At 38.1% G+C, this 27,443-nt stretch overlaps 1 protein-coding gene across 2 annotated transcripts in view; it reads right to left on the reverse strand.

Moving 5' to 3' along the window:
• MPC2 (mitochondrial pyruvate carrier 2) overlaps positions 1 to 11,751 on the reverse strand; it is a 24,495-nt gene extending 12,744 nt beyond the window's left edge. The window contains exons 1-3 of one of the 2 annotated variants that reach the window (XM_032389428.1): positions 11,621 to 11,751; positions 10,911 to 11,076; positions 600 to 640 (exon numbers count right to left, since the gene is read on the reverse strand). In XM_032389428.1, coding sequence (XP_032245319.1) covers positions 600 to 640; positions 10,911 to 11,019 — 150 coding nt within the window. In that variant the 5' untranslated portion in view covers positions 11,020 to 11,076; positions 11,621 to 11,751. Of the gene's footprint in view, positions 1 to 599; positions 641 to 10,910; positions 11,305 to 11,620 lie in introns of those variants that run through there. The other variant, XM_032389427.1, reaches the window with a different exon arrangement.
• Between the last annotated feature and the right edge of the window lie 15,692 nt (positions 11,752 to 27,443).

The raw sequence follows: 27,443 nt of genomic DNA on the forward strand, positions 1-27,443 counted from the left end.
TTTGAGACAGAGAGCGCAAGCAGGGGTGGGGGGAGGGGTAGAGGGAGAGGGAGAAGCAGACTCCCCACTGACATGGGGCTTGATCCCAGGACTGAGATCATGACCTGAGCTGAAGGCAGATGCTTAACCGACTAAGCCACCCAGGCATCCCAATTACAAGTTTTTTGATACCAATTATGTTCCTAGAAGGCCTTTTATCTAAGGAGTTCAGAACAACTCAAGTAGGTAGTGTACTTTATGCAGTAAAAATGACACACCTGAGATTATTTGAATGAAATCATCTCCAGACAAGCCATGAATATTTAAAAGTACATCCTTCATAAAAATGACTTCAAATTAATAAGTTCTTTTTAGGGCGCCTGGGTGGCTCAGTCGGTTAAGCATCTGCCTTCAGCTCAGGTCATGATCTCAGAGTCCTGGGATCGAGTACTTCATTGGGCTCTCTGCTCAGCTGGGAAGCCTGCTTCTCCCTTTCCTCCCCGCTTGTGCTCTCTCTCGCTATCTGTCACTATCTGTCTCTCTCAAATAAAATATTTTTTTAAAAAGTTCCTTTTAAAGAATATTTTCTTCAGTAGCTTCTGCAAAAACTCAAGACTTACCCATTTCATAATTGGAGCCCAGAAAAAAACTGTTTTGGGACCTGAAAAAAAAAGAGAAAAATTCAGAAATAAACCAACTATTTTACATGTCTTTTTTTTTCTTTTCAATTTTTTAATTTAAATTCTAGTTAGTTAAAAAAAATTCTCGTTAGTTAACATACATTGCAATATTGGTTTCAGGAGTAGAATTCAGTGACTCATCCCTTACATAAACACCCAGGGCTTGTCATCACAAGTACCCTCCTTAATACCCATCACACATCTAACCCATCCCCCACCACCCCCCTCCATCAGCCCTCAGTTTGTTCTCTATCTTTAAGAGTCTCTTATGGTTATACATGTCTTTTAACAGTCATCACCACATTTCAAAATCCCCAAAATTTAGCAATCTATTTCTAATCATTTGTACTATCCTTTCTGCATTCTGTGTATTTAACATTTAGAAAGTCACCACAGTATCGACCTTACATACGGGTTGTTTTGACTTCCTTGTCAGTTATTTGTAATTTTGTGACTTATTAAAAATTATCAAAAGTACAACGGAGATAGTTTGGAAACCATTCCCAAAGCTTTGCCTTGAACATGAAACTTAATGTTAGTTCACTCAAGGATAACCTCCAAGTTGGAGAAATTAGAAATTAGAGATTTGTGATATGAACCTCAGTAACTATTAAATATTCATTAATTCTATTAATATTTATTATTATAAATGACATGTTGCCATATGTATGATAGTAAAAGCTCTTATAAAAAGTCTATATATTCTAGTAAAAAAATTTTTTTTAAGATTTTATTTATTTATTTGAGAGAGAGGCAGAGACAGAGCATGAGCAGCAGGGGTGGGGGGGGGGAGGCAGAGGGAGAGGGAGAAGCAGGCTCCCTGCTGAGTAGGGAGACCAACTAGGGACTTGATTCCAGGACCCTGAGATCATGACCTGAGCCAAAGTCAGATGCTTAACCGACTAAGCCACCCAGGCACCTCTCTAGTAAAAAAATTAATGAACCTAATTTTAAGGTTCATGTGAAAAAGGGGAAGGACTTAAGATCTCTAAGCTCTGTAACAGCAGGGTTGTTATTTTAGCTATCCTGGTATCCATCGGCCTTTTGCAAAATGTTAAATAAATGTTGGTAGCATTGAAAACAATTCTGGTTTCTTAATGCAGAATTTGAGAGATATGATGCTTCAGAGCTGGAAGGAAACTCAGTTCATCTAACCTAAATCTTTCATTTTTCCATGAGGCTCTGAGCAGATTCATGACCTAGTCCAGGTGGGCAGCCAGTAAGCAGCAGAACTGTGACTGGAACCTAAGCCTTCTAGCTCTTTAACTACATAACTGCCCACTTTTAACTCTTCCAAATTATATATCTCATTTAACCTTCAAGAGGCTACAGGGACAGGAAAGAGACTTTGGTCCATGATAATTTAAAATATAACTAAGCATGCTAAATCCAATATATATCAAAGTACTTAATATGGTGAGTATGCTCTCACACACTGGATCAACAGATACATTTATTTCTTAACACACAAATTAAACAACTTGATATAAGAAAACAGTGATTTACTAGCAAATTCAAAAGTTTTAAAATCCTATTATATTCATGACTATTATTGCTGCCTTAGTATTCCACTTTGCTTTGTAGGAAGAAATCATTTGTTTTTATGGATCACCAAAATCACATCTAAAATGGCATCATTATCTAAGCGTAACACATTTTACTTCTCTTCATCTACTCTAATATTTCTTAATAGCACCAGCAGGTAAAGATGCATTTATCCATTTTTCCCCTAGTAAGTGAGCAAGTGTTCACTGTCATTAATGGTAAAGAGTATTTTTGTTCACATATGCGTAAATAACATTTAAAAGATAAAACTGACTTAAACTTATTATTTAGAAACAAAACAAAAGAAAGATAGTGAAGTTGAAAAGGTAATGATTTAAGTTAAAACCCAGCTGTAGTTCTGGGTTTAACTTGTTGCAGATAAGACCATTCATTCATTCATCCATAATAATTATTGCGTGCTTTACCTAGCTGTACCTAGCACTGGGGTATGCTGGGAAATAAAATCCTGTGCTGGCTTTTATTAACTCAGCACAAGAATGCTGTATAAGTAAAATCACACCTGGAAGCTAACATTTTAGGAAAACTTAATTCTAATGTGCTTTTCTCAAAGTTGCACTAGTTTCACACGCAGGTAATACCATCATCTCAAAGTAAAAATGAGCTCAATGATAACACTCCTTTTTTGGGGTTGCATTTTGGCTGAATTACTATCAAAAGTAGTTGGTTTGGGGTGCCTGGTTGGCTCAGTCGGTAGAGCATGCGACTCTTGATCTCAGAGTTGTAAGTTCGAGCCCCATGTTGGGTGTAGATTACTTAAAAAAAATAAAATCTTAAAAAAAAAGTTGGTTAGTAACACTGAGAGAAATTTGAAAAATGTAAAAATAGCATCTGCTTTCTCTATAACTTTTGCTTATCAAGTAGTCCTACAAAAGTGTCACACGAATACTATAAACTATTGCTTGCCTTTAGCATTATTAAGTGATGGCAATGTTACACATTTTGGACTATCTTCCACAATTTAACATAGTCGTTGATATTTTTTTATCCCTCTCAAACTAATTCACATTGTTCTTACAGCTACTAAATTCATTAATTCAATGTGATTTTCATACAAAGAGATTTAAAAATCTATCATAGTGTACTTTACTCTACTATAGTTAGTAGTGTATCTACTTACCTATCAAAATTATGACCTCCTTGAAGCTAGTGGCTAAATAGTATTCACACTTGTAGCCCTACCTAATAGATGTTGAATAAAAAGAAGAGTTAGCCAACACAGTTGGAAGCAGTTTATATGAACTGGAGTTTAGACTCATCTTTGACATATTAAGTATGTATACAACTATATAAGTATGTGTGTGTATATACATATGCAAACAATTGAAAAATTCTTTAAAATCAGAAGTTGTTTTTATCAGTCTGACACTTAAAATATTGAAAAGTGTGGCTTATACTTTAAAGAGTTTTTAAGTAAGTTTTCTGATTTTCTAGACTATTTAAACCTAATCCTAAAGTTGTTCTACAATCTAAGTCTTATTTTCTCAATCTTCAAAGGACCTGGATACTATCTTTAGACTAATAATTCTTCAAACTCTAGAAGATCATGGCACAGTCTCTCTTTCCCTGTGGGCCAAAACAATTATAATTGCTAAACTTCATTTTCTCACATACATGTGACAGCTAGTCATTTTCATGTTTTCCTATGTACTTTTAAGTTTTCCAATATTTTAAGTTGTAGTGCAAATCTGGACACAGTGCTGAAATGGCTGCTGGGAGAATTAAAGCTATTGAGGAGTTCTAAATTTTGACATTCTTATAACTGAGTGAAAATCCCTATATATTCAATTTCTGGGTTACTGTACGTATCTTTTATCTAGTTCCCTAAGCTGTGTACTGTTCTGATCACAGCTACCATTACACCCAGAATTCTAGCCATATAATGATCCACTCCTCTAGATCTTGAACAAGATATGGAAACAATTTTCTTTCTTTGGTTAGGACTAGGTTGGAATTTCAAAAGAAATGTTTATTGAACTAAAGAAATAGAAAAGAAAACACGAATGCATTGAGTTTCAGAATATAAATTTCTAATCCTAACTTAATTAAATTTTAGCCCAGGTCACTGGTTCTCAACCAGGGGTGATTTTGCCCCCCAGGGGGACATTCAGCAATGTCTAGAAACATTTTTAGTTGTCACAACTGTCGTAGTGGCGCTGCTGCCGTTAGTGATGCCTGCTAGGTAGAGGCCAGGCAGGCTGTCAACCATCCTACCATGCACAGGACAGCCCCCCGAAACAAATAATCACCTAGCCCCCTGCAACAAATAATCACCTAGCCCCCCAAATGTCAACACAGCAAGGGTAAAAAACCTTGGCCTAGGTGGACTTACAAGCTAGGCAAGCATGCAAATAGTTTCATGCTGTTTAATGACTCTAAACCTTAGTTTATGTTTAGAATATCCCAATATTCTGCCTGGCCTTCCATCTGGCTAACTCCTAATATCCTTTGAAAACTTATCTTAGATTTCATCTCCTCAAGGAAGCCTTCTTTAACATCTCCAGGTTACATTAAATGCTCTTTCTCTGAACCCCCAAAGCATATATTGCTCTATTGTTTTCTGCACTTAACAATTAAAATGATGTATTTATGCATCTGTCACTTTAATTAGACAAGGTGAAGACAAGGCCTGTTTCTTAGTTTTCCTTAACAAATAACATTTGTGAACAGAACTGAATTGGATTAACCATGTCCAGGACGGGTGTTAATCAAAGATATTCAAATTTTAGGTCTGACCAGATATGCCTTGATACTGTTTCATCTTCAAGGGTAGAATCTGCTATTTACTCATCTCCAGGGATATCAAGTTCCCTTTATATCAGGGCTGTACTAGATTTTCAGTCATTAGTCACTCTACTCCTAGACCATGACACTCCCCTATCTGGCTCCTGAAAATTCTTCCCATAAGTCTGATGCCATAATGCACTGATCCTGTAAGTCAATCTTTTCAAACTCTCTAGTTACTTTATTTTATTTAGCTTGAGCTTCTGAGATTCCTATCACAGCACACCTAGCTTATTTTTCTTCCCCATATACAAAGTCTCTGAGTCATATGCAATATTAATTACTAAGTTTTACTTTTTAATCCCTGCAGGAGGGTTGGCTTTCATCACTCAAGGGTAAGTCAGCACATTGTTTTGGTCTCTGGCTTTGAACTTCTCAGCCAACTCCTCTCTTCCTATTTCAAAACTGATGCTTCCTCCTCTGCCAGCCTCAAAATTGTTTCCTGAACAATGCCTCTAGGTTCTGGTTTCTTTATGAGCTTAAATATTTGATCCTTCAGAGTTGATGAACAGTAGAGCTTTTCAGTAAGTGTTTGCTTGGTAACTAATTTACTCAACTGTCCCAAGCCAGATGACAGTTTTAAAATATTACCTGTTCCTCTCCCTCACAACCAAACCAAACAAAAAAACTTCAAACATGGAATTATGGTTGCTAGAACCTGGACCAAGAGAGGTATGAATATTTTAGTTAGTGAATAATTTTGAAGTATAAAACAAACTTTCAATTATTTTAATAACTGCTAAGCACTAAATTTAAAAATATTATGAGCAAATATGTATTATAAGACATTCTAAATTTCTAATATTTCTGAGATATCAGAGGATGCTGACAAGCGACACAAATAATCAGAGTTGGATATCTATAAATGCAAACAAATAGTGTTTTCTTCATTGTTAAGAAAAGGAAAACAGCAGCTTAGCAATACCTGTCATCATACAATGGACTAACAAAAATTTTTAAAGAAAACGTGTCTTAGTTCACTTTTCCATTTTATCTTACTAATCATTTTCTACCTTAAGCGTAAAAAAGTCAAGTAAATTTAGACATGTATGAATTCAGGTACAGAGGAAAGACTTCCTGCTTGGAACAGAATAACTTTACACACATGCAAACATGCACACATACAAATACTGAGTTGAGATACTCACTATGTGCCAATGTGAAAAATAAATTTCTCATTTAATGCTTTTCACTATCTATTCGTGTCCCTTTCAGACCATTTCTCTATGGTTTGCTGCTTTTCAACATTCCTCAACATTCTTTTAAGTTCCGTATACTAAGCAATCCCCTCTTTGCTATCATGTGACCAACACACTTATAAATCCTTAGAATTTGTAAATGTTACTCCTTGACATAGATATGGACTATCAAAAGTTACTCATTTTTATTTGTACTAAAACTAGTTCTGATTTCACACTAAGAATGTGACTGGGCTTCCATTTTAGGATCATGTAATCTTTATATCTTTTGAAAGGCCTTGGAAACAGCCATCACTCAGATAGCACCCAGAACATCAAGGGTATATAATGATTCTTAAAATGTCGATTAAAAACAGGCTTTGGTACAAATGCAGGTGAAACAACTAGCTAAAATAGCTAATAGGCATTTTGGGTTGATACATTTTAAATTTATATTATTTATTCAGTTACAAAGAATCAATGACTTTTAGATGTAGGAAGAGAGTTGAAACTATCTAAATCAGGCACTCATAAGTCAGGTAACTGAGGCCCAGAGCTGTGGAATTACCTGTGCAAAATATATAGCAGAGCAAGGATTAAACACTAAGACCCCCAAATCCTAACTTAACAATAATTACATAGTTTTCCCTAATGAATTCTGAGTTTCTTGAAAGCTCTGAAACTAAGAAAAGCTCTAGTAAGAATACCAAATTGAAGATTATTACAGCTGAAGAGGACCTTAAAGAAAATCCAAGCTCCCTTATTTTAACAGATGAAAAAGAAAAGGCATTTAGATAAGTAATCTGTTTTATACTCAGGTACTTCCAGATAGAGCAAGCACAAGGACACAGATCTCTGATCCTCCTCTTCTTTCTACTGTGTCATACCATTCTTTAAACATTTTCATACCCTCTTATAACCAAATTAATATTCTTGCATGACTTGGAAATGTCAAATTATTTATAGCTTTCCTTAGGTCTTGTTTCTCCTTTGGTATATCTGTTGAATCAAACGAGGTGAAGCATAAATAGTCTTAATTTCTTAAAATTAGCTTAAAATCAGGTTAGTGGACAAAAGTTTATTAAGTGTCAAACTAACAACTACAGACGGACTATATTCCTTTTATGATCTCTTCTGAGAATATAAAATCTCTGTGAGTAGGGATTTTTATTCACTAACATATCCCAAGTGCCAGAACAGTACCTAATATACAGTAGGCCCTCGATAAATATTGAATAATTCAACTTTCTTGGTAGCTACTGGTTTAAAGATATCCTACTTTTCATCAATATCTCAGAGTTGTATGTGAAATCCCAACTTTCTATTTTGGTTCTCATTTAAGGGTACAGAGATTATTACTGTAAAAAATGAAATGTGCATATCTATATATTTAGTATATATAAACATAATCTGTATTAGATATGATATATAATATAATCCAGATATCTAAATATCTATATATCTATTCTAGACTGGCATTAAAATTCTTCAAACAATCTCTGATGCAAGAAAATAAACTATTCTAACAGAAATGCTAAAGAACTATGCTAATTCATAACTATGTGGGCATCTACACTGTTTATTTACTTGATCTACATTTGGCTTTATTTACATGTAATAAAACAATATATACTCTGAACTAAGTTGTATTAGACTATCTAGTATAACACCATTTCCCTTAGTATTTAACTCTGAATTTTTATGATAAAGATATTCCCTTATGAACACGGCTAATATGGGTTCGTTTAGTATGTTTTTATTTTCTTTTATTTTTAAAGATTTTATTTATTTGACAGAGTAGGGGGGAGGGGCAGATGGAAAGAATCTCAAGTGGACTTGGTGCTCAGCACAGAGCTGGATGCCAGGCCCAATCTCACCATCCTGAGATCATAACCTAAGCCAAAATCGATCACACTTAACCAACTGAGCCACTCAGGCACCCCTGTTTTTATTTTAAAACATATTCTTTAGATATTTAAGATAAAAAGGAATAAACAATTCTCTTACCTAGGAGAAATGCAAATATTGTTTTCTTCCTACATTCCAATGTTTCATTTTGTGCATACTTTGGGACAATTCACCCCATTTTGGGACTCAAAAATACAAAGGAATGACACTCCTTCACTAATGTTTTTTTCCCCTAAGCTTTTAAGTAAACACCAGTCAACATGACTTCAAGGTTATTTTTCTGACAAATACCTGGAGTAGGGCTATGCAGCTGGTTAATGTAGAGTCACATACTTTTACAGTCAGGAGGTGATGGTGGAGAGTGGCATATCTTATGAGGACTGAATTTGCTAGGACACACATTTGGTTAGAACTCTATTCTTACTCTATAGAGTTAGATCACCATGTGCTAGGAACAACACACACGTGAATGATGAAGGCCGCAGATCTAATTATAATATATATCATTATGATATAAAAATATATACATTATAGTACCGTAACTCTAGTATATACCTATATAAAGACATATTCTTGTTTCTTGACTAGACATTCTGCCAGTGATAAAATTAAATCTCAGATATTTAGAATCTGAAATGTATGATATCCAACTGTTAATATCATAGCCTTGCATATCATTGTAAAAACCTCCAGTATGTGAACGTAGTCTAAAGTTTAAATGAGGATTCAATAACATACTATTATGCAAAATAGTACACAAAAACCTTGCATAGTCACTCTGATGACTCTTGGAGCAATAATCAGTGTTTCCTCAGATTTTATTCAATACCAATGAATCGACAGTTATGTTTTTCATGCTTCTCCATTTCTCCATTGGTGTGCCTACAACTTTTTAATCACAAATACTTTTGCAATGATAGATATTCTTACTACGTATATTGATTAAAAGCTTAGATGGGAGGGAACTAATGTTTTTTGAGAGTCTAAGTGCAAACACTTTGCTAAATGTTTTAAAGCCATTATATCATTTAATTTTCACAACAATCCTTAAATGATGATAATTATTATCCTCATTTTATAGATCAGAAAAATAAGGCTTGGGGGCTTTAAGGTCAAGGTCACACAGCCAAGATTTAATCCTACCTTTCTCTGGCTTCAGAGCCTATTCTCCTTCCCCTACACTGAAAATGGGGTTATAATAACTGAACTAATCCAAGAATATCCAGATGAAATACACAGTCTACAAATGAAAGGTAATTCCTCTTGATTCTGAAAGATGACTAAAGCAATAATTATAAGTGGTTAAAGCCCAGGCCCCTGAAAAGATTACTATAAAACTACCCTTTGCTTCTGTATTAAAGTAATTTAAAATTGCTCTTCCTTTACCCTGCCCTTATCCTACAGCCCAAATACAAAACTTAAGAAGGTCAAAGTTGACTCCATAGAATTCAGTTGACTCTAAAACCCAGATTACTACAGAAGCATTGCTCAACCCTCCCTCCTGAAAATCTTTGTCACAAAATACAGCACAATTCCAAAAAACTGAGTGTTAAAAAAACCAAAAGGCAAATAAACTAAATAAGCTTCTTAAAAAAATTCTCCTTAAACTCTCCTTAAAATTTTATAATGGGTACTGATTTTATAATGGGTAAAGTATAAATATTATACTTTAGTATAATGTTATTAATTCTATTCATTCCATCATCAAACTGGAAATCAGAGTCTGCAACCATCTCAAGACTCCAGAGAGCTGCTTCCTAGTCAATTTGTGGAGAAACGACAACTTTCCTAATGATGCCAACTGCAGAGAGAGATTTAACTATGTAGGAAAAAATGGTTACTTTGGGGTTGCACTTCAATATTTCACTTTATAACACATTTTCTCATTTGCTAAATCTTAGGCTGGAAAGAGACCTCAATACCTCCGGTTTTAGTTCCCAGCCAAGTATTATTACAGCCCATTTTATAGAAGAGGCAACAAAAATCTAGATCTTAAAGAGTTGGAAAGATTGGGATCTTCCAGTTTCTTATAGAACTATTTTTTTTTTCAACCACAAGAACACGGTTTTCCAACAGGACAAATGAGAGCTAACATTTGCCAGGCATTTACGAAGAATCAAACACATATGTTATCTTTAACTTTCACATTAAGCAGATGCTACAGAAACTAAAATATCTAGGATTTCACCCAAGGTCACACCTATATAGTAAAAGGCAGAGCAGAATTAAATCCGGGTCTGTCCCCATGAAAAAGTCTAGGAAAAGTTAGCTCAGTAATTTCATAAGTAAGGACAGCCTTCAACAAACTGGACCTATGGGACGAGGTATGACACTGACTCTGGAACCCGGGAAACGCATCTGCAGGCCTCTGCCAGCTGGAGCTTAAGAAGTGTGACCTTTCCTCCAAACCCTGCGCTGCGACAGGACGGCTCTGCTCCGCGTGGGTCAATATACCACTACTCGCGGAGGGAAAGAGGAGAGAATGAGAATTTCGTGGGGGGCCCTGACGGATTTGGGGCCGCGGAAAGGGAGAAGGATCAAACCCAGAGGCCCGGTCCGGGTTTGGGTCGTGCCTAAGCGATGGGGTGCAACAAAGGTCGCGAAGGGCGCTCACTCGAGAATCACAAGTTTATGAGAGATGCTGAACGAGGTAAAGTGAAAAGCAGGTTGGCTGGGAAGTGAGACGGATTCACTTGAAGGGAAGGGGTTGGGGCTATGGGTGATGCCTCCAGCGGCAGAGCTGTCCGTGGCCTCTAAAGGTCTATTTTCGAGGGAGAGGGAGGGAAGGTCTCGATGAGAGCTATTCTGGGTCTATTACCTGCCGGGTGGTTGTACAACGGCCTCAGTTTCTCCGGCAGCAGAAGCTCCACTTTATCGAGGACCCGGTGGTAGGTGGCCCGAAGGCCCCGGGCGCCAGCTGCTGACATCTCTGCGGACGAGTTGGTCGTGGGCGGTCGAGTGGGAGAGTGGCCGCGTGCTCCTCCCTGGATGACAACGAAGGGCACTCGTCACTTTCTCCTGCCACAGCGCCTCGCCTCCTCCTCTCCCCTAGGGTGCCCTTCCCGCGACTCAGGCGGCCCCCCTACGAACCACCGTGTACGCGGGGGCCCAGAAAAGATTGTGGGGGCGGAGGCTCTGCGACGGCCCGCCCCGGGTCCGCCTCCTTCCCTCCCACCGCCCAGAGGGAGGAGGAGTCATAGCAACAGGTGCCTGAAGGACTGCCTCACCAAGCCAACCCAGGGCCCTAGCGGCAGCGCGCCTGCGCAAGCGGAGCGGCCCACGGTGATTGGCCCGCCCCGCGGCGCGGGCGGGGTCCAGCGCGAACCTCCAATTTCTCCTTCCTGCCCTCGAGGCCATGTTGGAGAAGGGAATGTGAAGCTGCACCAGTTCTAATCCCCTTTTCGCTCTGATTAAGATAGCCCGTAGTTAAAATGGGCCTTTTGGGCCTTCAGTGCCCCAACTAAAGATGACGCCGCACAACGCTCTTGCTTCCTTTGGAATGAGACTCGTGACTGAGAGACTTCATACCTCAGCTTCTTCTCTCTCTTCCTCATTTATCCATAGAGAATCAAGGATTTAGCTACAGTGTCCCGAACCCACTTCTCTCGGGTGAGGGCAGCCGTGGCGTACAAGAGCCTCACTCGGGGGTGGTCGTCGTCTCGCGAGAAAGGCTTGGAAGGGAGGGTGTCGAGAACGAGGAGAGGGAGGAGTCGCGGCCGCCTCCGCCTCCTCCTCCTGTTGGAGGGGGGCCGAGGGAGGGGACTGTTGCTGATCTCTGGATGTTCTGGGTAGTCTGAGAAGGAGAGTATGAGGCGAGCTCCGGCCCGGGCGCGGCCGGGCTTCGGAGGCGAGGGCGCCGCCGCCGCCGCCATCTAACTCGCTGCGCCCGCGAGGCCCGGCGCGCGGATGGTGCCGGTGCGGCTCGGGTGTTGATCCGCGTGTCCCCTCCCCCTTCTCCCCTCCCCCACGCGGTGGTCTCCCCTCCTACCCCGGCCCGGCAGAGCCATGTCTCGGGGTGGCTCCTGTCCACACCTGTTGTGGGACGTGAGGAAAAGGTCCCTCGGGCTGGAGGACCCTTCCCGGCTGCGGAGCCGCTACCTGGGTGAGCGGGGGCCCCGGGGGCGGAGGCGCTGAGGTCGCCGCCCAGAGGTGGGGGAGGGGGCCGCGCCGCGGGGGCTGTTGGAGGTGGGACAGCCCCTCGGCAGGGGCGCCCCGGAGACTCTGGGGTGCTGGGTGGACGTTGGCCGACGGACCCCGTGCCGGTGTCTTCCCACGGCCAAGCCCCCCCTTGCATGCTGCCAGCCGCCGCCCTTGCTGGGTTTTCCTCAGGGGGCCGGATGGGCGGCAGACGCTAGTGGCCAGGAAAGGTGTTGGGGGCGCGTGTGGAGTGGGATTCGGGAGAAGACTTGCCGAACCTCCCGGAGCTGTTTCGTTTGGAGCCAAAGTTGGCGCTTGTGCTCTTCTCCAACGCTCTCCCCGCTCCGCCGAAGGACTAAGTTTTTGTTGACAGCCGCCCCCCCTCCCCTTCGGTCTCCGGAGGGCTTGGGTGTCGGCTGCGACGCGGTGACCACCTTCAGGGACTTCACGCTCCAGACGGACTCCGCGTAAACTGTTCTGCGGCTCCCGGCCAAAACCTAAAAGTGATAGCTGAGCTCTCCCCACCCCCGCGCGCTTTCCCGGTTCGGCTGTGCTGTGCAGTTCGTTTTGACCGCTCTAAGGAGGTGTAGGGTTTCACGTTCCTCTTCCCACCCCTGTAAAACACACTCGGCATTTACTGTTTCTTAGTTAAGCTTTCTAAAAACAACCTTCGATACTTGAGGGAACAGTATTCCACCTTTTTTTTTTTTTTCGTTTTGGATAAGGTGGTTATGTGAGGATTCTGGGTCAAGCTGCGCTAGCTAAAAAAGTCCAGTATCTTCAAAGTGCACGTATTTAATAAGGGTCTTTTTTGTTTGTTTGTGTCTTCCTCTGCAGTCTTTTCAGCACACTTTATTCTTTTTTATTTGAAGGGAAGATATCACTTAAAACTTTTTTTCTTTCCAGTTTTGTCACTTTTTGCTAGGTAAGTATTGTTGATGGCATTTGGTTTTGCCTTCAAGTCAGTAAAAGAAAAATCTCCTTATACCTAACGGTTCTGGTTTGTAAATTATTTGGGAGAACTGAGCAAGCATTTTTTTCTTATTCTTGTTTTTTAGTGTCTCAAGGGACATATGAATACATTCTCGTTGTACAGACTTAATAAAAATGAAGCAGAAATCCCTGTGATTCCCTCCCATTCCAGTTTCATACACACACTCTTAGGGGTAACACTGTTATCTGTTTCCTGAATATTTCTCCAGACCTTTTTCTTTGCATTTTTACAAGCACATATACACATAGAGAAATGCTATAGTTTGTGTGTGTGTGTGTGTGTGTGTGTGTGTGTGTGTGTAACCTGCATATATGGTGTCCTATTGTAAACATTGTTTTGCAACTTGCTTTTTCTATATTAGGTCTTGGAGATCTCTCCAGGCAGTAAAAATAGACCTATTCAGTCTTTTAAACTATTGCATAGTATTTAACTGTATGAAGATACTGTAGGCGACTCAAAACCTTTCCTCTGTAAATGGACCTTGGCTGTTACTGAAGCATTGCTGTGAACATCCTTGTACATGCTTGTGTATTTGTTCCAGGTTAAATAACTAGGGAGGTAATTAATTGTTTTAAGATTAAACATCAGTAGAGAGAGATTTATTTAAGCCATTAACCTAAAAAGATGTGCAGTATTTCTTTTAATATTTGTTGAAAAAAAATTTAATTTTAGCTTGATAAACTTCAATACTGTGTTCTACATGAGTAAATTTGTTTAGTCCTGTATTAGTTGGACTGTTTAAGTACTGATGTATATAGTTTTAAATATTAATGTTTTTTTCTGGCTCATTTAGTTCAGCTATATCTATGACAGTTAAAATATGAACCTACACATTTCCTTTTTTCCCTTCCTTCTTTAACTCCCTAATGGGAATGGAGTTTGCATTTGGTAGAGGGAAATTGAAGAGCAGGAGTCCATTGACTTCTGTAGGAAGTCCGAATTACAGGTTTTCAAATATCTGTATGCATGTATATATATATATAAACACACAAGGCAGTTTTTTATCTTAATGTTTTAAATGTGTTAATAATATGTACTTTATAATTAGCATATTCTTGAAACAGCATCCTTTAAAAGTGGTTTTCTAAATATTTGAAAATAGCTTGTGAAGTAATTTCTTGGCCTTAGTAGACCTTCTTTACACCATTACTTTATCTAACTCTTCCACACCCCTGTGCTAATCTTGGTTTAGCGTTCAGGAACTAGTAAATTCCACATTAGTAGTGCCTGAATTAATGAGTTTTTAAAAAATAATATTTTGAAGTACTCCTACAAAGCCTTTTAAAAAGCTTCAAGAGTTTTAGAAAGTAGATTCCTTTTTTATTTTGAGACTTCAAACATTTTTATTGTTTACAGTACTGTAGATTATTTTTCCAATTTATTTCCATTATTTGTATTTTTAATAATGAGTTACTGCTAAATAAATAATTCACAGATAGAATTGACAGATTTTTCTTGTAACATTTACATTTCAAATTATTTCACTATAGCATGTGTCTTTCCAATAATAGTATTCAAGCTTTGTAGGTGATTTTAAATTTGATTAATTACTATTTTCCTCATGTTAAAACTGGAGTTCATAAAACATCTTTTTATATTGTGGGAATGAAGATAAATAATTTGTCATATATATATTTTTTAATTTGTATTTATTTGACAGAAGAGAGAGAGTGCAAGTAAGCATGAGCAGGGGTGAAGGGGGGCAGAGGGAGAAGCAGACTCCCCAATGAGCAGGGAGCCCGATGTGGGGCTCCATCCCAGGACCCTGGGATCATGACCTGAGCCAAAGGCAGCCGCTTGACCAACTGAGCCACCCAGGCACTCCTGTTACATGTTATTTAGAAGAAAAAGATATATATGTTTACTTACAACCTCCAAATTCACAAGATTCACCTGAAACAACAGACTGTTGTTTGGTTTACCATTATTATTAAAGATTATTATTATATATTATAATTATTATATATTATTATAATCTTTATGGGCCTGATCTAAATTTCATTGTAGTAGTTATCTTTTTAAAGAGTAATTGTCAAATCCAGAGTCAGAAACACCTGTAGATTTAAATGTTTCAGTTTCTTAAGATATTGTATAGCTATAGAGTAGTGCTTTTGGAATTAAGTGATTATTATAGTAACTTATTGCTCACATATTATTTATACACACACACACAGCTTTATAAACACTGCTTATAAAAGACACTGGTTTCTGTACATTTCCTCTTCTATTCATATTCCCCTCATTTTAAAGACTTGCCTACAACCTGAATTTATACTTTCTAACCCTTCTACATTAAAAGACAGTAACTGACAAGAGAGTAAAGGAACTTTTCTAGGGAGTTGTTTGCCATAATGTATAGTATGTTTAATATAAAATGCCTAAGCTATGATTAGGCAGTGTCCTGGTCAGCTTGGGCTGCTGTGACAAAGATAGCATAAACTGGGTAGCTTATAAACAATAGACATTTATTTCTCACAGTTTTACAGGCTGGAAGGCTGAGAGTAGGGTGCTCACATCAGGATCTTGGTCTTGTGAGGAGGGCCTGCTTCCTGGCACTCTCTGTGGTCTCTTTTATAAGGGCACTAATCCTAACCTAATCACCTCTCAAAGATCCCACCTCCTAGTACTATCACCTTGGGGGTTAGGATTTCAACATAGGAATTTTTTTTTTAAAGATTTTATTTATTCATCTGAGACACAGAGATACAGAGAGATAGAGCATGAGCAGGGGGAGAGGCAGACGGAGATGGAGAAGCAGGCTCCCCACTGAGCCAGGAGCCCGATGTGGGGCTTGATCCCAGGACCCTGAGATCATGACCTGAGCTGAAGGCAGACACTTAACCATCTGAGCCACCCAGGTGCCCCTCAACATAGGAATTTTTGAAGGGATACAACCATTCATGCTATAGCAGGCAGCCAATGATACCTTTATACTGGAGTTAGGAAGTCTATGTCATTTGAATATCATTGAAGTCAGTATGTATTGAAATGGATAATTCTGCATTTGGATGATTTTTTTTTAAGATTTTATTTATTTTAGAGCATGCACAGGGGTAGGCGAAGAGAGAGGGAGAGAAGCTCAAGCAGACTCTGTGATGAGCACGGAGCCCAGTGCAGGGCTCGATCCCTTGACCCTGACATTATGACCTGAACCGAAATCAAGAGTTGTATGTTTAACTGGCTGAGCCACCCAGGCGCCCCTACATTTAGATTATTCTTTAGCATATCCTGAATACATGTACGTTACCTAGTTCTTCATAATGTGTTGCCAAGTTACAATATATTATATGAGAGTCTGTAAATTCTGATTTATGCTTCCTTGTTAGCTAGTGAAAAGTTAGTGGAATATTTGTATTTTGTTTCTTTAGTCGTGAAATCTCAATGGAAGTTGAAAGATGTCTGATTTTTTTGACAATGACTGTCAAATGTGACAAATACTTTTAATAGCATAAGCTGATAATTCCTGAAGATAAGACCACCAAAGGCATATGATTCATAGCAACTGCAGACAGTGAAGTAGTTCTACTGTGGATTTCATTCCTCCCTGGTATAGGATGAAAATGTTTAGAAGGGATAGGAGCTGAGGTAACATAGAATTTATATTACAGATGTGTTTTAGGTCAGTATTTCTAAAATGTTTGACCATGATCCACAGTAAAAATACATTTATGTGGCAACTTGTGATACACAAATACAACTAAAAGATTCTCCAGGTGGTGGGTAGCCTTACTATTTTCTGTTCTGTATCATGTTAAAAATGGTGTTGTTGACCTAGTAGATAATGCGTCTTGGCGTGAGGTTTGCAAAACTATAGTAGATGGTTTGTATTTTTAATAATTATAATGGAATGTTATTAACTTCAACAGTTAATAGGGTGGGTGGGTTTCCCAAGTACTTGCAATAGATTAAACAAATTTAAAACACTGCTATAAAGAAAATATAAATAATGAAACCTTGTTAATCCTTGGGAAAAATACCTAGAGTAGGACCCTTTTAAATTCTTATTTCTTGGGTAATATGTGCAATGGCATTGCCGAGTTGTATAAGTGTATTTAACTTTATAAGAAATTGCCAAACTGTTTTCCAAAATAGTTGTACCATACTGCATTCCCACCGCACTTGGCATTGTGAGTCTTCCTAATTTTAGCCTTTCTCAGTATGCAGGTATAATAATATCATTACCATTTTAATTTGCATTTGATTTATTCTTAATGATTAATGATGTTGAATATCTTTTCATGGCTTATTTGCCATCTGTATATTTTGGTTAAATGTTCAGATTTACCTACTTAGTATTGTAAGAATTCTTTTATATGTTCTTTTTTGTTTTGTTTTGTTTTTTTAAAGATTTTATTTATTTATTTGACAGAGACACAGCGAGAGAGGGAACACAAGCGGGGGAGTGGGAGAGGGAGAAGCAGGCTTCCCGCCAAGCAGAGAGCCCGATGCAGGGCTCGATCCCAGGACCCTGGGATCATTACCTGAGCTGAAGGCAGACGCTTAACGACTGAGCCACCCAGGCGCTCCTCTTTTATATGTTCTTGGTACAAGTCCTTAATCAAAAATATTTTGCAAATATTTTTCTCCTAGTTGGTCTTGCTTTTCTTTTTCTTAACAGCATCTTTTATAGTTCATGTTATGTGTCCTATTTAGGAATCTACCTAATCCAAGGTCACAAAGATTTATACTGTGGTTTTTTTTTTTTCCTAGAAAGTTTTCTATTTTTAATTCTTACATTTAGGTCTGTGAACAATTTTGAGTTAATTTTTATATATGCTGTGAGGTAAGGGTCATTTCTTAGCATATGAATGTGCAGTTGTTCCAGCATCATCTGTGAAAAAACTGTCTTTTCCTCTTTGTTGAAAATTAATTGGCCATATATGTAAATTAATGACTCTACCATGTTCCATTGTAGGATGTATATTGATTGTCTCTGCCATGTTCCGTTGTCTGTCTTTGTGCCAGTACTTCATGTCTTTATAGTGAATATTGAAATCAGCTTGCATTATTTTGAACTTAGTTCTTTTTGTTCAAAATTATTTTGGCTATTCTGGGTTCTTTTCATTCCCATATAATTTTTTTTTTTTTTTTTTAAATAAACTCTACCCCCATCATGGGGCTTGAGCTCATGACCCAAAGATAAGGAAAGAGTCACATGTTCTACCAACTAAGCCAGCCAGGCGCCTCTCATTCCCGTATAAATTTTAGAATCAGTTTGTCAATTTCTGCAAAAAAGACTATTGGGGTTTTGATTGGTATTATGTTCAATCTGTGATATTTCAGAGAATTGTAGTCTTTACAGTATTGAATGTTCAGTCAATGATGGTCATTTTTGTCTCCAATTTGGGTATTCTTTCATTTCTCAGTAATGTTTTCTGTTTTTCAGTGTACGATTTTATACATATTTTGTTATATTTATTCTTGTAACAATGTTTTAAATACTATTTTAGATGGTATTGTTTTTAATTGCAGTATCCAGTTGTTCATTATGGGTATATTGAAATACAGTGGATTTTTTTTTTAATTGGCTTTACATCCTGCAACTTTACTAAACCTGCTCATTTCTCCTCCTCCTCCGCTTCCTCCTCTTCTTCTTCTTCCTCTTCTCTTTTTTTTAAGTAATCTGTACCCTTAACATGAGGCTAGAACTCATAACCCTGAGATCAGAAGTTGCATGCTCTACCAACTGAGCCAGCCACGCACCCCAATTACTTCTTATACTTTTTTTTTTTTTTTTTTTTGCGGATTTAGGGGATTTTTATGTAGATAATATCACTGCATATTAAAATAGTCTTGCTTCTTCCTTTTTCACCTGTATTCTATTTTTTTCTTCTTTTTTCCTTTTTCTTGCTTAATTGCACTGTCCAGGGTTGCCCCAGAATCTTGAATGGAAGTACTGGGAGTGGGCATCCTTGCCTCATTCCTCATCTTGGAAAACATTTCAGTTTTTCACTATTAAATATCTTGTTAACCATGTGTTTTTTTGTAGACACTCTTTGAAGAAATTTCCTTCTTTTCTTAGATTGCTGAGAATGTTTGTCATGACTATCTGTTGAATTTTGTCAGGGTTTTTTCCTGCATCTATTAAGTTGATTATATGATTTCTCTTTCATTGATTCTGTTAATTTGGTATATTAGCATGTTGAATGACTTTTTAATATTGAACTAAAATTCAATTCCAGGGCTAATACTACTTGTTTATGATAAATTATCCTTTATATATTATTGGCTTGAGTTTTGGTAGGAACTTCGTGTCTATTTTCATAAAAGGTATTAGCTTATAATTTTCTTAAAACTTACGAGTTTATAATTATAGCTTATAGTTCTGTTTTTGCCTGTTTTGATGTCAGGATAGTGCTGTCCTCATAAATGAGTTGGATGTGTTCTCTTTTTCTAGAGAGGTTGTATAGAATTGAAATTACGTTTTCTTTAAATATTTGATACATTTCATCATTAAAGACGTCAGAGCTTGGAGTTTCTCTGTGGGAAGGTTTTTGTTTTTTAACTTGGTACTTTCTTTAATTTTTTATTTTGAGATAATTGTAGACTCCTAATGCAGTTGTAAGAAATAATTTGGAGAGATCCCATATACCCTTCAACCAATATTGCCAATGGTCATACAACTTATACAACTATGTTACAATATCACAACCGGGAAGTTGACATAGATAGATCCATGAACCTTATTCAGATTTTTCCAGTTATTTTTGTAGTTATTTGTATGTGTGTGTGTGTGTGTATTCCATGCATTTTTAACATTAATTTTAATTAATTTTAATAGATTAACATGAGTACCATCACAACTAAGGTAGGGAATGGTTCCGTCACAATGATCCTTTGTGATACCCTTTTATAGCCACAGCTACATTCTTTTCTTCCTGTTCCTAACCTCTGGCAATTATTAATCTGCTTTCCATCTCTATAATTTTGTCATTTCAAGAATGTTACATAAATAACATGTATTTAACATTATAAATAATAGCATGTAACCTTTTTGAGATTGGCTTTTTTTCACTCAGCATATTTCCCTTAATGTTCATCCACATTGTTGTGTGTATTAATAGTTTATTCCTTTTTATTGTTGATTAGTATTTCATGATATGGATATATGGTCATTTAACCATTCACCTGTTGACAGATACTTGGATTTTTTTCCGTTTTTGACTGTTAAGTATAAAGCTGTTATGAACATTCAGTTTTGTATGAACATAAGTTTTCATCTTTTTGGGAGAAATGTCTAAGAATTGCAATTACTGGGCTGTATGGTAAGCATATTGTTTAATTTTGTAAGAAATGGCATACTCTTTTTCAGGTACGGCTATACTATTTTACGTTCCCATCAGCCATGTATGAGTAATCCAGTTTCTGTACATCATCTCTAGTATATAGTGATAATTCATGGTTTTAGTTTACATTTCTCTAATGGCTAATGTTGAGCATCTTTTTATGTACTTATTTGCCATCTTTATATTTTCAGTGAACTGTCTTTTCATAGTTTTTTGCTCATTTTCTGTTTGGATTATTACTGTTTTTTTACTGTTGAGTTTTGAGCCTTATTCATATAATTTAGGTACTAGTTCTTTGTCAGATGTGCAGTTTGCATGTATTTTCTCCCAGTCTGTAGCTTGTTTTTTCATTCTCTTCATAGGGTCTTTTGCAGAATAAAGGTTGTTAACTTCAGTGAAGTCCAGTTTATCAATTTTTCCTTTTATGGATTATGCTTTTGGTATCATGTCTGAGAACTCTTAACCTATCCTTAGGTCCTAAAGATTGTCTCCTAGGTTTTTTCCCTAAAATTTTATTTAAGTCCAGGGTCCATTTTGTGTTAATTTTTGTATGATGTGTATGGTTTAGCTTGAAGTTCACTTTTGTCTGTGGATGTCCACTTGCTCTAGCACCATTTGTTGAAAATGAAAAGGCTGTATTTTCTCCACTGAATTGCTTTTGCACCTTTATTAAAAGCACCTTTATTAAAAATCAGTTGGGCTTTCTTGTGTGGATCTAATTCTGTGTTCTCTATTCTCTTTCACTGATCTGTGTGTCTATCCCTCTGTAAATACCATGCTGTCTTGCTTATTGGGCTATATAGTAAGTTTTAACATCAGGTTGAGTGATTTTTCCTCCCCTTACTTTGTCTTTTTCAAAGACAAAATTGAAATTGTCTTAGCTATTCTATGTCTTGTGCCTTTCCATAGAAATTGTAGGATACACTCGTCCATATCCCCAAATTACCTTGCTGAGATTTTGATAAGAATTGCATTGGATTTATATATCAGTTAGGGAAGAACTGACATCTTTTATTGTGTTAAGTCTTCTGATCCATAAACATGGTACACTCTATTTGTTTAGGTTGTTGGTATCTTTCATCAGCATTTTGTAACGATCAGATACAGATCTTCAACATGCTATATTTATTTTTTTATATTTATGTTTAAATATTTAATTTTCTTTGGAGCAATTACAAATGGTTTTGTTGTTGTTGTTTTTTTTAAGGCAGGGGGGAGGGACAAAGAGAGAGAGAGAATCTTAAGCAGGCTCCACGCCCAGTGTGGATCCTGAAGTGGGGCTCAATCTTACAACCCTGAGATCATTACCTGAGTCAAAATCAAGGGTTGAATGCTTAACCAACTGAGCCACCCAGGTGCCCCACAAATGGCCTTGTGTTTTAAGTTCGACTTCCACACGTTTGTTGTTAGTATATAAAAATGCAATTTTGTGTATGTTCTGATCTTGTATCCTGTGACCTTGCTGAACTCACTTATAGTTGTAGGAGGGTTTTTTGGGTATATTCTTGGGGATTTTTATATGGAAAATCATGTCATCTTCCAACAGAGACTGTTTTATTTCTTCCTTTCCAATCTGTAGGTCTTGTCTTTTTTTTTCCTTGCATTATCACATTGGCTAAGACTTCCAGTACAAGCATATCTTGTTTTATTGTGTTTCATTTTACTGCACTTTGCAGATACTGCATTTTTTGCAACTTGAAAGTTTGTGGCAACCCTGTGTCAAACACTGGTTTTCTAATAGCATTTGCTCACTTTGTGCCTCTATGTCACGTTTTGGTAATTCTCATATTTCAAACTTTTTCATTATTTATAATAATTATTATGGTGATCTGCAATCAGTGATCTTTAATGTTACTGTTGTCATTGTCTTGGGGCCCCAAAAACTGTGCCCAGATAAAACAATGAATTTAATTGATAAATGTTGTGTGTGTTCTGTCTGCTCCACTGACCACCTATCCCCCATGTCTCCCTCTTTTGGGGTCTACCTATTCCCTGAGACGCAGCAATGCTGAAGTCAGGCCAATTAATAACTCTACCATGTTCCTTTCAAGTGAAAGAAAGAATCATAAATCTCTCACTTTAAATTAAAAGCTAGAAATGATTAAGCTTAGTGAGGAAGGCATGTGGAAAACTGAGATAGGCTGAAAGGTGGCTTCTTGTGCCACCAGTAGCCAAGTTGTGAATGCAAAAGAAAAGTTCTTGAAGGAAATTAAAAGTGCTACTCCAGTGAACACCTGACTGATAAGAAAGTGAAACAGCCTCATTGCTGATATGGAGAAAGTTTTAGTAGTTTGGACAGAAATTCAAGCTAGCCACAACATTCCCTTAAGCCAAAGCCTAATCTAGAGCAAGGCCCTAAACTCTCTTCAACTGTATGAAGGCTGAGGGAGGTGAGAAACCTGAAAAAGAAAAGTCTGAAGGTAGCAGAGGTTCATTCATGAGGTTTAAGGAAAGACACCATCTCCATAATGTACAAGTGCAGGTGATACTGCAAGTGCTGATGTAGAAACTGGAGCATGTTATCCAGAAGTTCTAGCAAGTTAATTAATGAAGGTGGCTACAGTAAATAACAGATTTTCAGTGTAGGTGAAAGAGCATTCTCTTGAATAGTCTTCTATAAGAAGATGCCATCCAGGACTTTCATAGTTAAAGAGAAGTCAATACCTGGTGGCTTTGGGGCGCCTGGGTGGCTCAGTCGGTTAAGCGGCTGCCTTCGGCTCAGGTCATGATCCCAGGGTCCTGGGATCGAGTCCCGCATCGGGCGCCTTGCTCAGCGGAGAGCCTGCTTCTCCCTCTGCCTGCCTGCCACTCCCCCTGCTTACGCTCTCTCTCTCTCACTCTCTCTGTGTCAAATAAATAAAAAAAATCAAAAAAAAAAAAAAAATACCTGGTGGCTTTAAGGCTTCAAAGGACAGGCTGACTCCTTTGTTAGGGGCTAATGCAGCTGGTGACTTTAAATTGAAGCCAGTGCTCATTTACCATTTTGAAGATCCTAGGACCTGGGGCACCTCGGTGGCTCAGTCGGTTAAGCGTCCACCTTTGGCTCAGGTCATGATCCCAGGGTCCTGGGATCGAGCCCGGCATTGGGCTCCCTGCTCAGTGGGGAGTCTGCTTCTCCCTCTGCCCCTCTCCCTGCCTGTGCTCGCTCTCTCTTTCTCTGTCAAATACATAATTAAAATCTTTAAAAAAAAGATGGTTAAAAAAAAAAGTTTTAGGACCCTAAGAATTATGTTAAGTCTACTCTGTCTGTGCTCTATAAATGGATTAGTAAAGCCTGGATGATAGCACATCTGTTTACAACATGGTTTACTGAATGTTTTAAGCCCACTGTTGAGACCTATTGCTCAGGAAAAAAAGGTTCCTTTCAAAATATTTCTGCTCATTGACAATGTACCTGGTCATCCAAGAGCTCTGATGGAGATTTACATCAAGATTAGTGTTGTTTTCATGCCTGCTAACACAACATCCATTCTACAGTCCCTAGACCAAGGATTCATTTTAACTTTCATGTTTTATTATTGGAAAGTTACATTTTCTAAGGCCATAGCTGTCATAGATTGAGCCCATTCATAAACTCTCAACAAACTAGGAATAGAAAGAAACTTTCTCAATCTGATAAAAAGTGCCTATAAAAGAACCTACTTTTCCTGGTATATTTAATGGTGAAAAACTGAACACTTTCCAGTTAAAATCAGGAATAATATAAGGACGCCCAATCTCACCACTATCATTAAACATAGTGCAGTCATATATCAGAGATATGGCAGGTTTGGTTCCACACCACCACAATAAAGCACACATCACAATAAAGTGCGCCAAATGAATTTTTCCATTTCCCAGTGCACAGAAAAGTTATGTTTACATCATACTGTGGTCTGTTGAGTGTGCAAAGCATTATGTCTAAAAATACAATGTACATACCTAACCTAATTAAAAAATACTTTGCTAAAAAATGCTAACCATCATCTGTGCTTTCAGAAGTCCTAATCTTTTTGCTTGTGGAGGGTCTTGCCTCAATGTTGATAGCTGCTGACTAACCAGGGTGGTGGTTGCTGAATATTGGGGTGGCTGTGGCAACTTCTTAAAATAAGACAACAATGAAGGTTGCCTATCAATTGGCTCTTCCTTTCACAATAGCATGTGATGCTATTTTGTTACAGCATTTTACCCACAAGGAATCATTTTTCAGAATTGTAGTCAATCCTTTCAAACCCTGCCACTGCTTTATCAACTAATATCCTAAATCCTTTGGGAGTAGGAAGGACAAACTTGAACCCATGAAGAGATAGGATCTGTGTTCTCACTGTCTCCAAACTTATTGATGTTCTACAGGGATGTTTATGGGGTGTTCTGTAGGGGAAGTTAGCACCTTTTGTCATGGAGCAAAACACACAATATCCTCCGTATATTAAGAAGCAAAAGGAGGATTCACGGGAAGGTGGGACACTCCTAGGCCTAGTTGCTGCTCATTCCAAGGTGAGCCAGGAGCCAGCAGGTATGTAACACTTGTATAAGCTTTGCTCCAGCTTCTGAGGGTAAAAGTCAATATGGCTGTTGCTTTACTTCTACCCACCAGTCTTATGCAAAAATGACTGGTGATTCATCCTAAGAAGAAATACACAGGGAAGGAATTTTGGGAACTTGGTTCAATGTGAGTTGACACATTTCAATGCCACCACACTTAATGTTAATTATTTATCAGATGGGAGGGTGTTTCCTGCCTTTCCCTCAAGGATAGGAATGTATGCTTTTATCCCTTTCTCAGGGCAGTTGCCTTTGCCTGAAATGAGGGTGAGAGTTTCCTGCCTCTGTCAGAGGTAGTAGGCATTTGCCGAGGCCATTTCTAGCTGGGGTTTCCCCAGTAGCTTAAGGCTTTTGTTTCCCCTGAGAGGACCTGAAAGGTGAGTGGAGTGTCATTCCTGTGTCCTACCAAACAGGGACTCTTTCTTGTCTCCTGCTCTGTTTTCAGTGTTGTGAGTTCTCGGTGGAAGCTAATGGAAAAGAGCTGGTTGCTCGATGAGGATTCTGCCTGTGTCTAGAATCTCAGAGATTCTCAACCATCTCGCTAGCCCACAGTTGGTCTTTAAGCATTCGTTTGAATTTCACTGTTTTCTTCTTACACAGTTTGACGGCAGTCCTCTTTGTCCTGTGCTCTGTCAAAGATGAAACAGTTCTGTGTTCTGTCTCACCTCAAAGGTAGTTTTGTCACCCTTTGATTTTCAGTGCTCCAGGTTAGGTGGTAAGATGCTGTGGGAGCCAAAGAGGAAGATTATTTCAAGGAGATAGCAATCAGCTATGCAGATAATACTATGAGGTCATGAAAAATGTGTCTTGAAAGGGCCCACTGGTTTACCGATAACCTGTGGTTTCTAAGAACAAAATCATTGGAAAGGAAGGGGCTACAGGGGTCGTGCAGGGGAAAGACCTGACAGTGAGCTAAGGAAGGCAGCGTGTGGAGATGCCTGGGAAGTTAGGCATTAAAGACTAAGTAGCTCAAAGGGACAATAGAATGAAGTAAAGTGAAAATTTTTTGTTAAAGTGCTTTTCCATCTCTTCTCAATATCACCAGCCTTATTCTTTTCCCTTAATCAGCTGAACTTACCTCAAATCCTAAATGAGGTCATTTAAAAAAAATCATTTCCGCTCTTTTCAGGCAGTATTATAGAACAATCACACCTGTACATAGGGAGAGAACTAATTTTAAGTGTATAGTGTATCAGGCACATTTATAAGTTTTGAGTATGCTGATTAATTTACTCCTGACAATACATCTGTTCCCATCAATTGTAAAACTTACACAAATGGAAACTAAGGCTTTGAGAGGTTAAATTTTGCTCAGCTTATGCATAGTATGTTCCAAGTTAGGCATTTAAACCTGGTCTAACACTTCTCAGATCATGCATCTCTGTCTAATAAGGGAGACAGGTATGTGAACAAGTTACAAAACCATTTAATAAGTTATACAGCCATTACAAATGAGCAATAGCTCTATATTGTCCTTGAAAGATGTTCACCCTGTATTACTGAGGGAAAACATTATAGAACAGAGTGAATACTATGATCCCATTCACTTATTCACTGATTCAGCAAATGTGTATCAAATGCTTACTTTGTCCTAGGCACTGTTCTAAGCACTTAGGATACTTGGGTGAACAAAACAGTGTTTCTCTTTTTATTGAGCTTATCTATTAAGATAGAATAGAATGTGAAAGCAGTGATAGAATTATGAGAGACAGCGAGGGCTGCAAGAAAGACTTGAGTAGGAAAGCACAGGGATAGGTAAATTCATCCATAACAAGTGTGTAATTGTTGGGAGACAGTTCTCCATGTCTCTTGCATTTATGCATATTTGTGAGTAGAGGCACTGGCTGCTTTGTTCTGGACTATCTTCAGTGATTTATATATAGGGAACAACTTTGGAAGTTACAGTATCTCCCTCTGAAGCAGAGGGCAGATTTATTTATTATCCAATATAATAAAGATAATGTCACTCTTTGGGACACAGGTGAGGCGGGTTTACTTGATACTTTATAAAATTTGGGTTCCCTCAGTTCAGGGTTCTCCAGCTGTGATTCAAACCCATTGCAAGTACAGTATTCACCCAGGGTGCTCCCCATTGCCCTGTGGGAATTGGGGGACAGGGAACCAGTGTGACCCTGAAGCTTACACTGCTTGAGTAGAAAAATCTTTTGTCTCTAACTTAGGAGTCTTGTGTCTTCTGTTGGCATTCATGAGATGGTGGCAAGTACTTAGCTTACAAGTAATCTAGACTTCACAGTTCTTGATAACAGATATGAGTTTATTTTTATTTTCACTTGAGGGGGCTTAGTTTTTTTAATCTTTTTTGTTCTTTTTTGTTCTACAGTTCTTTTTTGTTTTGTTTTTGTTGTTTTGTTTTTTTAATTTAAATTCAATTAGTTAACATTATAGTGTA

Source organism: Phoca vitulina, unplaced genomic scaffold (genome assembly GCF_004348235.1).
Source record: "Phoca vitulina isolate PV1807 unplaced genomic scaffold, GSC_HSeal_1.0 scaffold54, whole genome shotgun sequence".
Classification (NCBI taxonomy): Eukaryota; Metazoa; Chordata; class Mammalia; order Carnivora; family Phocidae; genus Phoca; species Phoca vitulina.